The sequence below is a fragment of the Macaca nemestrina genome, chromosome 10 (assembly GCF_043159975.1).
Source record: "Macaca nemestrina isolate mMacNem1 chromosome 10, mMacNem.hap1, whole genome shotgun sequence".
NCBI lineage: Eukaryota > Metazoa > Chordata > Mammalia > Primates > Cercopithecidae > Macaca > Macaca nemestrina.
The window spans coordinates 52,870,672-52,889,078 of NC_092134.1; the positions used below are offsets into that span (position 1 = coordinate 52,870,672).

The 18,407-nt window shown below is 32.5% G+C and overlaps 1 protein-coding gene across 2 annotated transcripts in view; it reads right to left on the reverse strand.

The window, feature by feature from the left end:
- Positions 1-18,407, reverse strand: part of LOC105473300 (protein tyrosine phosphatase receptor type Q) — a 222,050-nt gene that overhangs the window by 129,164 nt on the left and 74,479 nt on the right. For both annotated transcript variants that reach the window (XM_071071389.1, XM_071071390.1), the window contains 7 exons: positions 14,753-14,913; positions 13,874-14,019; positions 8,956-9,124; positions 7,047-7,337; positions 6,526-6,801; positions 6,008-6,159; positions 2,208-2,349 (listed from right to left, as the gene is read on the reverse strand). In XM_071071389.1, coding sequence (XP_070927490.1) covers positions 2,208-2,349; positions 6,008-6,159; positions 6,526-6,801; positions 7,047-7,337; positions 8,956-9,124; positions 13,874-14,019; positions 14,753-14,913 — 1,337 coding nt within the window. The remainder of the gene's footprint in view (positions 1-2,207; positions 2,350-6,007; positions 6,160-6,525; positions 6,802-7,046; positions 7,338-8,955; positions 9,125-13,873; positions 14,020-14,752; positions 14,914-18,407) is intronic.

The window sequence follows — 18,407 nt, forward strand, 5'->3', positions numbered from 1 at the left end:
AAGGAGTCTTAGTCTTATTTTCTAGAGCTTCTCTGAATTTACTTGAAAGTAACCCAATTTCTCAGAGGTCCTCTGTATCTGGAAGGCCTGGTTAAGGAACAATACCCTAGCCCACCAAAGTGACTGCACATTAGAGAGACTGGTTGCTTCCCACAGAAATGTCCAATTAGCCAATGTACCCTAATGGTGGTATTAGTAGAATAAATTTTCTTGTCACAGTAAAAGATAATGCTAGAAGAAAAATTGGGACATGGTCAATTTGTGGATTACAAACAATGAAAATTGAAAGAAAATAACTTGCTGCCATTATGCAAAATATAGTGTTTTAAAGAATACTCAGGTGATCCCTGACCTGCCTACACTGCTCTACCTGGATCTAAACTGAGCTGTTATAAACTTTTCTTCCTCTGTAAGATAAAGACACCAGTACTAAAGGAGAATACTTAGGGAATGTGTGGCATTAAAAATTTTTTTAAGATAATTTCTGGGCTGATCAAGGGATATGGCAATTAAATGTTATTAACTATTCACTTCCTTGTTTTCAGAATCATATAACATTTTTAAAGTTAACATAAGAGAGTTGACAATTTGTTGAACTTTAGTTTCTAAATCTGGATTTTGTGAATATGTTTTCCTGATTTTTTGAACCTCAAAAAAAAAAAACCAGTTATATTAAAACTCTTAAAGGTGAAAATTTTATTTATTTAAATAATCAGAGTATAGAATGTTGGGGTACAATTTTATCTTGCTGATAAAAATATTTATTGGTTTACAGAGCATTTTCTACAAGATTAGCCTCAATTGTTACTGCTCTCATGTACAAATATTATTAAAATATTTTTTATTTATGGGTTGAACATTTTTATATTCTATCACTCTTTTACAACATGCATTTCCTACAGTCATGTCCACTTGTCACTAGAAGTCAGAAGGCCAATGTTCTAGACAGGTTCTTCACTAATTTTCTCGAGGTCCTTTTCATCTAATATGCCTGAATCATGGCTTCTTCATCTGTAACATGGGAATGGGGGCAACAGTAATATTTAGAGGGCATTTACTGTGTGTCCAGCACTCTATGAAGTGGGCATTTACTGTGTGTCCAACACTCTATGAAGTGCTTTATGTGTATTTTTTCAAATACGTTTGACAACAACATTATGAGATGGCTACTGTTAATGCGTGCTTCTTTGCAATTAAGGATACAGAGGCTCACAGAGTCATGAGCCTTTGCCAAGATTATACAACTAGTAGGTCATGGGGCTCAAATTCAAATCCAGATAATGACTTCACAGCATGTACTTTTATCCACTATAAATGCTATTTATTTTGCCTCTCTTACAGGAATGCTATGAAAAGCAGTCTCAGGTAGTCATAAATTTATACAAAAATGATTAATTTAGTAGTCAGTGGTCTACAGTTTCAATTTAGAGATTCACTAACATACCAGGAAGTGCATCCAGAGCTGATAAGGAGAAATGACTAGAATGGGATCTTGTGCTCATTCAATAAACATTGACAGAAGTTAAAAAAATAAAATAAAATAAAAAGAGGTGTTTTTAAAGGTGTTGTCCAGTTGAGAAAAGGAAAAGTACATTACTAAGCCATCATTAAATAGTCATAAATAAAAACTACTCAGTGTGCACACAAAGGCAAGATATGTCATGTGTACTACATGTGTGACACAGCAGGTAAGCTGTTGATGAATTAGGCCACTGATATTTCAGTGTCATCCACATGGTAAAGATGGGATGATGGGAACATAGGGGGCTTATGCAATGACTCATGCTCTCCAAATGTCACAACTCATCTTCTTAAAAGAAAATTATAGATACTGTTTCATAAAAATATAAATCAGCCTGTTAAAAGTGACTGCTAGTTCATTTCCCCTTTTTTCCCCAGCTATCTCAAAACAGTTCCAAGAATTAGGTAATTTTCACAGATATCTAGAAGGCTATTTTGTTCCCAAACTACTTTTTTATTTCAACTTCTTCTGTTCAAAAGGAAAAACTATGTGTAAAAATGTATGCATAAACACACATACAGCATATGATTTCACACAAGACCAAGACTAAACGTAAATCACTGAAATGCAATTTCCCTTTGAGTAGACTCTTAAGTAATGATACTTTATAATATAAACTGAGAAAAGGAAAGGAAAGGTATTAAATATAAAATGAAACATTTTAGGCCCAAAAAGTGTATCTAACCTGATTCTTTGGTTGTGAATTTTACTACATTACTAAATTGATTGCCATTTCCAACTCTGGTGAAGGCAGATACACTGATAGAGTAGGTGCTGACTGGTTCTAGTCCAACAAGTTTGGCTTCAGTTTGAAAACCTGATATATTCTGAAAAGCAGAAAAAAAATTATTAGTCCCAATGCATTGTCAAAAAATTGTTCATCACTGGAATATTTTCATTGAAGTTATTCCTTTTATATTTAACTTACGGATTAATAAGCTTGGATATTTTAAATTATAATAAAACAAATATCAGCATTTATTTTGTGCCATAGAGTGTGCTCAGTTTATGATACAAGGATGAACTGGGCACCCTCTTTTCCCTGAAGAACCTCATAATTGCCTTTTTTAGACTTTTTTTGTTTTGTTTTGTTTTTTTTCTTGACAGAGTCTCTTTTTGTTGCCCAGGCTGGAGTACAGTGGCATGATCTGTGCTTGCTGCAACCTCCACCTCCCAGGTTCAAGCAATTCTCCCTGCCTCAGCCTCCCAAGTAGCTGGAATTACAGGCGCGTGCCACCATGCCCAGCTAATTTTTGTATTTTTTAGTAGAGATGGAGTTTAGTCATGTTGGCCAGGCTGATCTTGAACTCCTGGCCTGAGGTGATCCGCCCACCTCGGCCTCCCAAAGTGCTGGGATTATAGGTGTGAGCCACTGCACCTGGCCTACAATTGACTTTTTAGAAAACTAGAGTGTTTTGTTTTCATAATTTTTACTTGGAATTATATACTCATTTTTTTAAAATTTGCTATAATTACAGTCTGCAATTTAAAACCAACTTGTGGTGGTCGGAGATGTGATTTTTCTGAAGTCATCTAAATTCATTTTTAATACCCACAGCATTCCTGTGTCAATGTATTTATTCTTCAGCTACTGTATGTAGACACTGACAAAACAGCAGTGAATAATAATTTTAAAATATCTGCTTCCATGAAGCTTAAATTGGGAGTTTTCCCAGCCAATTCCTAAATTTCTAATTTGATACTGTTTTTAGAGACATGAGAAAAGGAACAAAAGAGTATCATAGTTGCCCAAGGAGGAATATGCTTTCTCATAGAAAAAATTATCATTAAGTACAAAGTTTTCATTCAAAGATAATTGTCCTGACCAAGAAAGCAGTTAAGATTAATCAGTTATCCTCATGGACGGAGAAGATAATCTGTTATGTGATATAAACATAGGACTCTTACGTTATATCTGACAAAATATAAACCATTTTGATTATTTATTAAACACCACAGTAACAGAAATTTTAACAAGAATATTAATTATTGGGAAATTTACAATTAGAATCGTATTTTAAAATAATCTCTAGGAATTCACTGACTTACTTTAGGGGCTTACCTAATCTATTTCAGTCATTCTTTCCTGCTTACTATTTACAAAACATATATTAGATATTCTGAGATTATAGACACATATAAGGCATGGTCCCTGCCATCAAAGAAATTTTATATTAACTAGAGAAATATACGATTTCTGAATGAGAAAAAAATAAACACAAAACAAGCAAATTATGATTTTGGTTAGGAAGAGCTAATGACCAGAGAAACAACTGAACTCAAGAGGACATAATAATAAGAGAGTAGTTTATGGGATAGTGAACAGATTTACACAAGCGTATGTTGTCAAAAAGGGAAACATGAGTGATAAATACTTACAAACGTATTTTGATAGAACTTTGTACTAAATAAATAATTTCTTTCAGTATGTGTGAGTGACCCAAGTCACCTATAGATTTCACTATCCGTGGACCACAGTGGATAGACTGGGATAGCAGCAACATTTGAAGTGGTTGTAGCATTATTCTACCTCCACAAATGCACACATAATTTGAAAGAAGAAAAAGAATAGAAAAACAGATAAAATAATGTAAATTGATGCTGTCAGGATATCAGGGTAGATGAAAGAGAAAGGAAAATAGAACACACTAGGGGAGAAAGCTAAACAGAAAGAGGAAAGCAGATATAGTAACTAGATGCTGAGACAGGGAAAAAGATGGCATGAGAGTATATTTAAAGGAATTTGAAAGCAAATAAGATTATGAAAATTGATAAATGAGACAATAGATGTAAAAAGATGTAAAAATGAGTAACATGAGGTAGCAGATTTTAAAACACAAAACGACTGCCCATCCCAAACGATATATTTAATACTTAATGGTATAAAGATGGTATTTTTGTTGCTTGTGAAATATTAAAGATGTGCTTCTATTGAGAAAATCTGTTTCCAAATCTTAGAATATAAATTATTCTCATGTTCACATAATGGCATATTGTCATTCCAAGCTTAGTGCTGTTACAATGTTGGACAGATTTTTTTGTTCTTTTAAAAACTGTGTACAATTACAGCAACAATAGCAACATGTTTATCACATGCTTGGAATTGTTTGAAATGCTCTATGTGTAGACTTTCCTTTGTAATCCTCAATTTCGAATGTACACATCTTTGTAACTCCCATTTTGCATTAAGAAGTAAGCAATGTCCCTATTGAAGCACAATAAGTCTCAAAGGCAGAATCTGAGCCAGGTAATTTGAAGTCAGAGCCCTTGCTTCACCACTATGCTAAGACAGTCTATGTTAGAGATCACCATTCTGAGGAGATAAGATCCATATGTAGACAACCACACTCTAATACACATACACAATTGTCCTAGGGATGCGATTACTCTAAGAAAAGGATTCTTTTTTCCCTTTTGATACCTATCTCCCAGTGACCCATACAGACAAAGCAAATAAAAAATGGAAAAATGTTAAGATTAAACCAGGGATAGATATTAAAGGGCAAGAGGCTTCATGTCATTTAATGTAATTTCACACTTCTGGGAAACAAATTTCACATTTATGGGGTAACATGATTCAAATTATACTCAGACTATCAAGTTTTAAAGTAATATCTTGGTTTCCAGAAAGAAAGTCATTGTTCCTGATGACATAAAGTTAATGCCTGCTTTTCATTTTTACTATTCAATTTGTAAGCTACATATGCTATAACAATGATTTACCATAGTCATAAATTGTAATACTCATAATATTGAGTAAAATGTTTACGTAGATTTTTTGCACTCTTCTTGCTGTAAACTAAATAAGAACATTCCAGGACTTTATTTGCCTTTGAGGAAAAAAATATGAAAATTTTCTTAAATAAATGCTTGTTAATTACATTTTGGCAATTAAATGCTAGAAATCACGGACATATATTTGAGACTCTTTGTTACATCAGTTCTGTGGATACTTTTCACTAATTCTGAATGGCAAAAATGGAAGAGGGAAAATGTGGTTAGTGTTGCAAATGAATTACTCTTGAAAATAAAAAAATAAGGATATATCTTAAAAGACCAATTAGTGTAGGATCATATGCTATCGGGAAAGATGACCAGAAGTCCAGAATAAATATGAATACCTTTCCAAAAGGCTAAAAAGATTCCCTTGGTACTGCTGTTAACAACAGATAGAAATACATTTTATATTTGTAAGCCAGAAAAAAATTACTATACATTTTCCAGCATTAACAAAATGATGCAACTGCTTCTTAAATTGTAGATATCTAGAAGTTACAAATCTAAGCACATTGCTCTATGAAGTATTCAGCTTATATATCTGGCAAATGCTTCTTGTGTTTTCCATAAGCATCCTTAAATTGTAGGAAATAAGTTTAAAAAAATAGTCACTGTTTAATTTAGTAGTCCATTTTCCTCCTATGTCAAAAGATTTTAATTCAATTTCTGATTTTTAAAAATAAACATATACTGTTATAATCAACGTACCTTATAATATGTAGTGTCAGTTTCATGTTCATGAATTTTAAAACTATATACTTTAACAATACCACCTGGAAGAGGACTTGGGCTCCATTTCAGCCATACAAAGTCTGAAGTACAGTTGATTAAAGTCAAATTTTGTGGAGGTGCTAAAGGCACTGTAGGAAAACACATGATGAAACTTACATTCATAAAACTTTTAACATAAAAATAGCACTGTGACTTACTTTCCTGAAGATATTAGTTCGAAAAGATTTATAAAAGTATCATATTTTAATTTCAGAAACAAATATCATAATTAATTACAATCTGTATTTGGACACAGTAGTTCCAAAGTAGCTTTAAACAGAACAGGAAATTCTTAAGCTCAAATTGAAAAAAAAAATTCAACAAAGTAAATATAATGGTAAGGCTGTTACAAATAGACAATCAGATATCCTTCCATATTCCATGCTGTTCCTTAAAAAGAGAGAGCAGGTGCTGCAACAGTGAAATTGTTTGAAGAAATGGGGATTCCGGCTTACCTGACTCATCTGTGTAAAAGAAAAGAATACTGGAAGGACCAAGTCCTTTTATAGTTCTTGCAGCAGCAAAAAAGCTATATAATGTAAATGGTGAAAGCTCTTCCAATATTATGTAATTATCAGAAGTAATGAAAGAATAATTTTCTCTTGGTCCTTGTAAACTTAAATCATAACTTATTATTGCACCATTTGGCTTTACTGGGGGATCCCATGATAAGAGAACTGAGGTGGAGGAAAGGTTTTTAAAAGTGTTGATTATTGGTGAAGTTTCTGGGACTATAAAAGAAAAAGAGAATATCAAATGAAACAAAAGTGAATCAGCATTAACAAAGAGGATTCAATCATAATGGGATTTGATTTTCTTAGCAGATTATTTTAAGACACATTATGTTTATTGAAAGGCTAATTACTTGAGATCAAACAGAAGCAATATAATTAAAGACTGTTACCTATGAGAAAGCAATGTAAATGAAAAGAACAACAACAATCTGCTTAATAGGCAATAAAAGGGTCTAGCCTACCATCTTCTTCAGTTTTGATGTATAGCTGGGCAGTATAGGTATCAGAGAATCCCTTTTCTGTTGATGGAGTAATTTTTAATATATAATCAGTGTATTTTTCCAGATTATCAAAATATATGCTTCTCTCATATGTAACTACAGTTGGTCTCACGTGGCGAGGAGTCTGCTGTAAGATCAGTGAAACATAGTAGAAGACTAGACCGTTTGGTTGAGCTGGTGGGACCCAGCTTACATTTATTGCAGTTGATGAAATGGATTCGTAAGTCAGGTTTCCAACAAGCCCTTCAGGTACTATGATAGGTAATGGGCAAAATACAAAAATCATCAGTTACCCTAAACAGAATCTAAATTCACAAACTGAGTATAATTGTTGAAATGGCAACTATTACATCATCAGCTCTTAAATTATTTAAATGCAGATGTGGTAAACATTCACCTATTATAAAATATCTTCTAAAAAATTATTTTAAAAATCATTCAAAATAAACTCTGTCATCTTTAATATGTATGGGAATTGTTTCTATAATATTTTCTTGGCTCTTCTTTCCTAGTATGTGGAAATTGTGTGTGTGTGCGCATGTGCGTGTGTGTGCATAATATATGCAGTTATACTGCTTTATTTAAATATTTTGATAATTTATATTATCTAAACCATCGTTTAGCTTATTTCTTCTAAATATTACCCTGTTGTACATATGAGGAAACTAAAGCTCAGAGCCATTAAGTGACTTCTCCAAGGTCATGTGGGTAGTAAGAAGAATCAATACTAAAAGCTTTCCCAATATCCAGTCTCAAAATGTCTCCAGTCACCAGACTACCAACTCAAATTTGTATATTAAAAAGTTACTCTACTTACACACAAGTTCCAATTCTCAGATATAAGTTGTATTGTGACATTAAACTCTATTAATGTACATTTGACATCCACCTGGAGTAGTGCATAGTAAGTGCTTATTATCCATGGGGTAGAAATTATAAGTGATAAAATGTTATAGGTTGGCAAAAATCCTGGGGGAGATCTACATTTAAAGAATGCCTGAAATGGTATTGATCATATATTACAATATAACATTTTTGCTAGACCCCAAATACATATTTTCCCACATTTATCATTTATTTTTATGTTGAACAACTTGTCAACAATTCAAAAGATTTTTCCAAAAACAAATCAAGCATTCATTTCTCATGCTTAAGGAATCTGTCAATTTACAGCTTTCAGAGAGTAAACATGGAGTTTTACTCCAGAAGTTTAGGTCACTACCATTTCTCAATAAGGGATTAATCTTTGAAAATAAATAAGCAAATGGATGACAGAAACAACTACAAGAAAAATAGGTAATGATCTGCTTATCACTGTATTCTGAAAATTGAAACATAAAAAAATCAAGAGCTTCAATCATTATAGTTTTTTGAATACTCAGGATAAATAGGATTCTTCAGAAGATGCATACGAGAAACTTCTGGAGTTAAAAAATATTCTGGATATATTAGTCACAAACACAGTGAGAACAGAAGTGCTGCAGAGTCCCATGTAGATTCAAAGTCTGAAAAGAAAACAAGTTGCTAGAGACTTTTTAAGTCCTTGAAGAAAATGAATAAGTAAATTAACGACTGGAAAATTCATCCATGTATGCAGTACTTTTTGTGCCCATAATTGGATGGCCATGACATCTTTTGAAGCAATAAAAAGAACAGAATTTTCATGAATGAAAGTTGGCAGTTTTCTTGAACAGAAGAGGCTATTACTGCAATAGTTTTATAAAAATATTAATTGCATTTTCAAACTCCTGTAATGAATATGTCTAAATAAAAGATTTTATTACAAATTCAAACCAAAGGAAAAGTTCCTAAAATAATAAGTTTTAAATTAATCCTATTAAAGATTAATAAGTGTTTTTTGTTTACATACTGTCTTGATCTGTGTATACTTCAACTATGTCACTGCTTTTATTCCCATTTCCAACTGAAGTACTTGCTGTTAACCAAAATGCATAGTAGCTGAATATTGCCAGTTTATCTATAATTGTGGATACAGTCATATTGTCAAAGTCATTGGTTACTTCATGGAGTGTAAAATTCTGAAAAATAAACACATTGCTTTCATTGTTCAGAATGTATTTTTTTAGTATGCATGAACATTTCAAAATAATTGTTATCCATGAATTGATTGTCTCATCATTTTAATATATTAATTGTTTTAGGAAAATCAACATAGAACATTTTTTATCGCAACAATTAAACTGGAAATATGTTTGTACTAACAGAGAAATAGATGGTAGTTTTTATTGCAAAACCAATTCACAAATAGCAATGAGTAAAAACTCCAAGCCAACAATGAAGAAGGTCAAGTGGCCAAATGGAAATGCTACAACTGTGCTGATCAGGGTCACTTTTCTTATAAAAACATTCAAGTAATTTTCAAAGCATCGGCTAATATTAAACAAGTTTGGGAGTATTATAAAACTTTTAATTTTGTTTCTTTCCATTTGTGATGAAGGAATTCAAATGTGTTTGCCCTCTTTCTATGAACTCGAATAGCTATTATTATTCACATTTAGTGGGTTTTCAGACTTTCACATTTCTTTTCAGACTTTGCTTCTCATAGCTGTAGCAAAGGGATGGCAGATTGATGTACTCTCTGACGTGTAGAGTAAGAGAAAGTTTTAAATTCTCTAGCCTGACTCCCAGTTACATTTTTCCCCAAGGCTTGAAAAAAATTATTAGGGTATTTATGCAATCATTTTTTTCCTATCAAATTTTAAAAGTAAAACACATAGCCAAATAAAATTAATTCTAAAATAAAAGGAGACTTAAACATATAGGTAATCAGTATGAATAATTTTATAATTTCCATCTGCACAGAGTAATCTGAATCATTCCAATCCACATGAAGCCATTTAAGTCCTACAGAACTGCATTCAAATTGTGGCAGGGTATCCCTGGATAAATCATCTAATTTCAAAGCTTTTCTCCCTTCAACTGTAAAATGGAAATAATCATCTCCACTTCACAGACAACTTTTAAGGATTAGATGACATGAAGCACAAAAGCCATTAATACCATGTCTAGCACACAATAAAAAAAAAGTAATTAGTTTCATTTAAATTAATAACATAGGATAAGCAATTTTACTAAACGTATAGTAAGAATGGCTCTGAAATTTATCAACAAATTAAATTTAGCAAAAATTTATGGTTCTTTTGCCAGTATTCAGGGGAAAATATAGTGCAATAAAAGATTTACTTCCAATTTTGTGGTGATTTACATAGAAATAGACAAGTTAAAGTAATATAGCAAACTCACACAAAATACGATCCATGAACTTTAATACCTTCCAATACATCTACTTTACACATGGAACAACTGGCTTATATAAAGCACCACTTAAAAGTATTAACATAGGCTGGGCGTGGAGGCTCACGCCTGTAATCCCAGCACTTTGAGAGGCTGAGGTAGGCGGATCACGAGGTCAGGAGATCAAGACCATCCTGGCTAACACGGTGAAACCCCGTCTGTACTAAAAATACAAAAAATTAGCCGGGCGAGGTGGCAGGCGCCTGTAGTCCCAGCTACTCAGGAGGCTGAGGCAGGAGAATGACGGGAATCCTGAAGGCAGAGCTTGTAGTGAGCCGAGATCGCCCCACTGCACTCCAGCCTGGGTGACAGAGCAAGACTCCGTACCCCGCCCCCCCAAAAATGTGTTATATTAGCTGATTGGTCAAATTTGAAAAGGTTTCACTAAATACCTTCTGACTATATTTATATAAACAACAAAAAAAGCCTTAATTAGATAATTTGTGCCAAAAGACATTTTTGTGCAAAAATAAACAGATGAGTAAAATAATCATCTGGATAATTGATCTAATGTTACAAATTTGTTACATGTCTATGCACATTAAGTCACACACTCAGCAGGAATGACTTCTGGGTGATGCAGATAATTTGTTATGTATTAGTCATCAAGGTCATAGGTAATCAGAATAAATTCTATAACAAAAATTAAAATTTACATCAAAAAGCTATGTTAATACTTTTTCTTTCTTTTTTTTTTTTTTTTTTTTTGATACGGAGTCTCGCTCTGTCGCCCAGGTTGGAGTGCAGTGGCGCGATCTCACTGCAAGCTCCGCCTCCCAGGTTTACGCCATTCTCCTGTCTCAGCCTCCCGAGTAGCTGAGTCTATAGCCGCCCGCCACCGGTGACGCCCGGCTAATTTTTTGTATTTTTAGTAGAGATAGGGTTGCACCGTGTTAGCCAGGATGGTCTCGATCTCCTGACCTTGTGATCCGCCCACCTCGGTCTCCTAAAGTGCTGGGATTACAGGCGTGAGCCATCGCGCCAAGCCCATTTTAAAATAGAAGACATTAAGTCAGGCACACAAAGGAAACATAAATGGGTAAAAATTGTAAAGTAGAAAAGTTAACATGCTGTACAAAATACAATGTGCAATAACTGAAGGAAGAACAATATGGATTGCCAAATAGTAGCAAAGAGGTTAAATTCTCCAAGATAAGAAGAAGGAAAGATGGCTTTGCTACATACTCAAGGACTCCAAAATTATGACTATGTACTAAAAATGATGTTGGTCTATTATAATATTTTTATAATCTTTCAATTAAAATATGTATTGAGCATTAAACCTATGTATGATGTAGTTTCAGAAGACTTTAGGAGATGAAAAGATAAATATTACACAATTCTTTTTCTACAAGATGCTTGTCATGGCATAAGGGAACTAAGAGAAGCAACAGTTATTGGCAATGGGAGGCAGAACATGATATGCCATGCATGACGTATTCTACAAAGTTCTGTAAGAAGGGGAAAGATGATAGGGAACAAATAAAAAGGTATACACCTATTCTGCTATATAATTTTCATTTTGAGGATTTCTTCTACTAATTCAAAATAGAAAATTAGGTAGTGAAGATATTGATGCTATTTTTAACATTAACTTTAGGAATAAGTTAAAGCATGGATAAACTTCAAGCAATATGAGACTATACTTCTGAAATGTTTTAACATCATTAGCCTGTGCCCTCTTGCAGCTGTCACACTTAAAAGCATTCTTAAGATTATTTAATAAAAGATAACATGTTCTAAGGCAGATGAATTGCAAATTATATCATATTACACAGCCAGGTTTGAAGAAGTAGGTTTAGAAGATCATGTTGGAACCATAGTTTGATACTTACACTATATCATTTAGATATGGACAAAGAGAACCAAAATATAAATCACAAAGAAGCCGTAAGTAAATTGTACAGAGACAAAATGGTTGCTAAAATTTAGAACTACTGGAACAATTGTGCAACATTTTTTAGATGTATAAAAGAAGGAAAATCTCCAATTTGAATACCTTCTATTGGTATAATGACATATTGTTACAATTGTAAACAACATTTTGGTAAAAAATAAATTGCCTCTCTAGGTCCCATTTCTCTTCCCTACAGAGAACGAAACAAAAAGCAAAAACTGTGTGACTACAGAGTAGAAAACTGGACCTTCCTTTCTCCTTCTGCTCTTAAGGCATTTGTTTAAAAATCTTGATTTACAATTACATTTATAACTCTATCTACATGTCTTTTATTATATCTGTAACTATATCTACATGTCTTTTATAAGGTAGTTTTCTCTTTGCATCAAGTTTTAGATAGACAGACTTATACAACCCTACTCTTATAGAACAGAATGTAAACACTAATCCACCTTTTGGACTTTGTCTTTCTCCCTGCTAGGTTAGTCCTGAGATAGCTTGCAAAGTTCTGCTCTTGCCCTCTTCATTAGCCTACATTGCACTATAGCTGCACTAAAGCTGCACTTAATTCCAGAGGATATTACTCAGGAGAACTAACTAGTGACTAAACTTGGGCTGTCAGTCACAAATGGGATTAGGCAACTCAGGATTTGTAAGACTTCTCTTTCTTCTTCTTTTACTTAAAAGGATAGAAAGAATTAAGAATCACCTAAGTCACAAACATGCAGTCAATAATTTCTACCACTAAGTGATGTATTCTGCACATTGCAGCATTTCTTTTAAATTCGTGTCTTTCAAATTATATTCCAGCTCTCTGCATCTTTGATTCAATCATAATCACTCCAGTTATCCTTTTTATATATTAAAGTTCTGTGAAACACCTAATTTGGAGAAATAACATAATCCTGCTGAAAACTGGAAATATTTCTTCAAAGTAAAGGCATTTTAGCTATTTTCATAGCCATCATCATTCACATCCTAGAGAGTGCTCATCTACAAACTGTGCAAGCCTAGAACCTTATCTATGACAAATAACCACATTCTGAGTGGTCTTCATTACATCTGATATTAAACAATAACTACTATTACACTATTTTTATAATAACCCTTCCTGCTAACAATCAAAAACATTTTTTTAAATTAAAGAAAAACACACAAACACATTCAAACACTAAAACTATTTATATCGTATACCAACAAATGAAAAAAACTTAGCTAATAAATAACTTTGAGGATAAATGATACCATCAGCACTTTAGAGAACACTTGTTGGAGGAAGTGTAATTGAGGGCCATCTTTATAAACAGAATTTTAAGTAGGTGGCAGATTCACTGTCGGTAATACATGTGAAGCTTATATAGAAGTGTGTGTGTGTGTGTGTGTGTGTGTGTAAAGAGAGATTAAATGTATCTGACATTTTCTATAGCACATTTTTTATGTCAATGGGAGTTTTATAAAATACATCTGTGCATAATTATCAATGTAAGGTGAACAATTTCTTTCACTGTGACAAGTCTATATTATTAATAAAACTTAAGGATGTTAATAAAGAACTAGGGGAAAATTCAGTTCTTACCTGTATAAAAGTACCTGAAGTATTTCTGTAATAAACAGAGTAATATTGTATAATCCCATTAGGTTTTGAAGGAGGTGTCCAGAAAAGAATTATTGATGAAGAACTGAGGTTTACATAATAAACATCTTTGGGAGGATCACTTGGTGCTATAAAACAAATAATTGAACAAATTACTGTATTTGTGGCTACAAGTAATGTCTGAAATGGCCTGAATTTTACCTACAGTTTATAAATTAAAGTGGTAAAAATTGTTTTTCAAAAAAGCTTGAATTAGAAATAACATCTATTTAGATGTCAGAAATGAAATCCAAAAAAACGCATTGGGTCACCCCTCTAATACTTTATTATAGGCGTATTCAAGCTGAAGACAGATGGATTTCTTACTCATAAAATACTATCCCCTTTCGAAAACCTGTCCACTGCTCTGGATATGAGAAAACTGTTACAACAGGTTTCCAATACAGAGTACATAATTTGAAATTCTAATATAACTTAAAATTTGTATATTGAATAATAAAAGTCATAGACAAATGATTCATGCATTTTATGTTGTTTCATTTAATAAACACATAAAATTCTATTTGTCAAGTAAGTTCTGTGCTAAGGGCTTTTAAACATAAAAACTTATGTAATCTCCATAAGAACCCTGTGAAGTAGAATGATACTGTTTCCACATTACCAATGGGAAATTGAGGCACACAGAGATTAATTTTCCTAACATCACACAGCTAAAAAGTGATCAAAATACAATTTTTCATCCAATTGATAATGAATATTAGGCTTCGTCATACATTTTGATATTTGAATTTTTTTCTGAGCAGGATATTTTTTTAAAAAGAAAAAGAACATTCTTTTAATTGGCATACATCCTTAACTCACCTCCCTCTGGTGTTTGAAAGCTAATGATATTGCTTCTTGTTTTCCCATCACCAAATCTGGTGCTAGCTGTTACACAGGCACTGTATTCAACATTATAATCCAAATCCGACAACTCCAATGATGTTTCAGTGACATTAATAGTTTTTAATGATGATCTATTCCTGAGATAAAAAGAATATTATCTGTATAATTGAATTTTAAAAGTTAACATATACTTTTTGAGCACACTAACATTAAAAGTAAACAACATTAATATATGGAAATTTATTCATCTAGATTAATAGAATAAAGATGTTGGTTATCCTGAAATACTGAAAACAGTCAATTTCAGAATACTTTAGTAAATTAGCTTATTTTGCTTTTAATTATATTCAGTAATTAGATCAAATGTTAATATGATGTTCATAATTAGAGTTTGCTTGGATCAATTTTAATGGATATTCAGGAATACTATGTACTAAAGTAATTACAGTATTCCCTTTCATACTGATGTTTTCGTTGTCCAAATATTTGTTAATTTCAAATGCTGGCAAAATCTTAAACTATTAATTTATAAAATAAATCTATCTTTCAAATATTGTACAAAAGTGACATTTACTTCAGGCCAACACAAATAAATAAATAACAAATATCTAAATAGTGACATGTAAAATAACAATGTTGTGGGCTCTCCTATAATTACTTAATAGAAATGAGATTGAAAACAATGTATGTATATCATACAGGAAAGAAGAAAATATAGCTCACACCTCTCACTCAATCAAAATCTTTAAAGTATTTAAAATATCACTCCAGAAAAGAAAACAAATCAAATAAATATTGACTCAAAACTCTCCAAGCACATATCAAAATCTCAGGAGGGGAAAAAAGAGTCTAAAGAACAAAATATAACACTATTTTATTTCAGTCATGTTAGTTCAGTTTCCACAGTCTGAATTGGGTATAGATTAATATCTAAAACCAAAAAATGAATATGTGTATACTGGTGCTGAAAAATGTGCATTGTTTTAAGATTTATATAATAAAGTTAGTTATTAAAGAATTTAGATAAGGGAATATGATCAGTAACACTGAAAAAGTATGTGTCTCATGTAATCTCATATTTTTCTTCTTTAGACACACAAAGCACTGAAGAAGTAAATGAATATTCCCTCTGAATAGAAAATGTTCTTTCTTTACCATTGAAATATTTGAAGCCTTGAATCATTAGGAGGAATAATAGATTTTAAGTGAATTAAGGGTTTCCACAGAGATACATTTCAGTCATGGTTTTACTACCACAGAAGCACAAAATTATTCCAAATATAAGTTTTGTTATCTGAAAAATAGTTGGAAAGCTTACCACGGTGAGAAAAATATGGATTCAGAGCCTGTGATTGGAGACAGGCAGGATTAGCCAGGCTATTCAGCAATTTGAAACAGTTTCATTTGACATCCTTTTTCAGAAGCAGTCAGGAGAGCTTTCTTTGACTCCATTGAGACCAGAGGAGAGTGGTTTTAAAAACTCTTGATACTGTGGCTATTAGCCGCCAGAAAAGATTCCTTGTCATAGAAACTACCCAATTCCATACTCTTACCACTGGTCACAAGTCATCAGGACACTACAGAAGAGCTAATCCAATATGGATGTCTAAAACTATGCAATTAGGACGAGCGTGGTGGCTCACACCTGTAATGCCGGCACTTTGGGAAGCCAAGGCGGTTGGATCACTTGAGACCAGGAATTTGAGGCCAGCCTGGGCAACATGACAAAACCCTGTCTCCACTAAAAATACAAAAATTAGCCCTACATGGTGGGCACATCTGTGGTCCCAGCTTTCAGGAGGCTGAGGCACGAGAATTGCTTGAGCCCAGGAGGCACAGGCTGAAGTGAGCAGATATCGTGCCACTGCACTCCAGCCTGAGCAACAGAGCAAGACTGTGTCTTAAAAAATAAATAATAAAATAAAATAAAATAAAGCTATGCTATTAGCTAAAGTAATCTAATTGCATTATATCAATTTAAAAAATTATTTTCATTAATGTATTTCAATGTTTTCTGCTACCTTGCCCTGATATTCACAGCAAAATCTTGTATGTAAGTATCTACCAACTGTAAAAAACTCAATTTATGTTCCATAGATAATGCAGAATCAAGGCAATTACCTGGAAATGGATATCAAAAATAAATTTTATCTCAAATAGATATTTTAATAAAAAGAAGCTAGTTGTTATAAATGATGTTAATCAAAACATAATAGTTCACTTCAGTTTGCATATATATAGTTTCAACATCTAGCCTGGTTTACTCCCAAGGGACAAAATTAAGCTAACAAAAATTTTTCAGATGTTTCGTCTGCTTGAGGTTTGTTTATTTTTCTTTTGTAGTTTAGAATTGTGGCTGATATTTTAATAAATAAGTTAGAAAAATATGGTAGCATATTAGTTAAAACAATTCAGAATAGATCAAATATGTAAGAGATTATTTGCTATAAAACTGATAACTAAAAGAAAGAGAAAGGAGACAGAAGTGAACTATCACCAAGGCTCGAACTCCATTTTCCTAGTAGCTGTTACCGAATTGGAGATAACATATAAATCTCTGTGCTGAGGTGTGAGCTCTCTGATCTCAGAGGAGCAGTCTTCTGAGCAGTCCAGAAGCTCAAAGGGTTCACTCCCTTTGAACGAACCGTGTGTAGGAAATTCATCTTTGACACTGCTATAAGTTGTTACTCTTGCTTTTAGCTGGCTTAGTTTTAAAATCTGTTTTATTCTTATTAGCTTAAAAATATTATATTAGAATTATTATGTGTTCCATTATAATGTTTTATTTACATTTATAAAAGTATATGTTCTATATCTTGATTTTTCTCTTATTGTGTTAACACCAATGATCTATATCATAATGTTTTTGTAGTTGCATAATTTGGATATATCATAGTTATTTAGCCATTCTATGAATTAACTTTTAGGCTTTTTCTCTTTTTTTATTTCTTTAGCTATTAGTAGCAACGATGCTGTAGTTATCCTTAAAGAAGTATCTTTTCATAATAGTACTTTTATTTCTACCTATAAAATTGTGTGATTCTTTTTAAACTTTTTTTAATTTAAATTTTTTTAACTTTTTTAATTTAATTTTTTTTTTTTAGAGACAAGGTCTTGTTATGTTGCCCAGGCTGGACTTGAATCCTGGGCCCACAGCATCCTACCACCTCAGCCTTCCTTCAGAGTAGCTGGGACTACATGCATGCAACACTACACCAGTATACAAATTGTGTGTTTTGTGAGTCAAATGGTTTGAATGATTTTTAAAATTTTAAGATTACTACTCCAAAATGATTACTGTATCAAATTTTAAGTTATAATAATTATAATTATTTAGAATCATACTAACAATGTGTGAGAATACCCATTTTGGCAAACTCACATAAATCTCTGGATATTATTAATATAGTTAGATTTTAGTAGATTTTTAGGTAGATTTTAGTTAGCCATTCCTGGCTGTGAGTGAGACAGAATGTCTTCTTACATGTTTGTTGGTCATTTGTGATCCATTAAAACAAACAATCAAAAAGAAAGCTTATTTATGGGTTTTTAATATTTTATTTTAGTCTTTAAAATGAAAAACATTATTAGTCTGAGCTCTTTAGACACCATTTATTAGACAGCGCAAGCA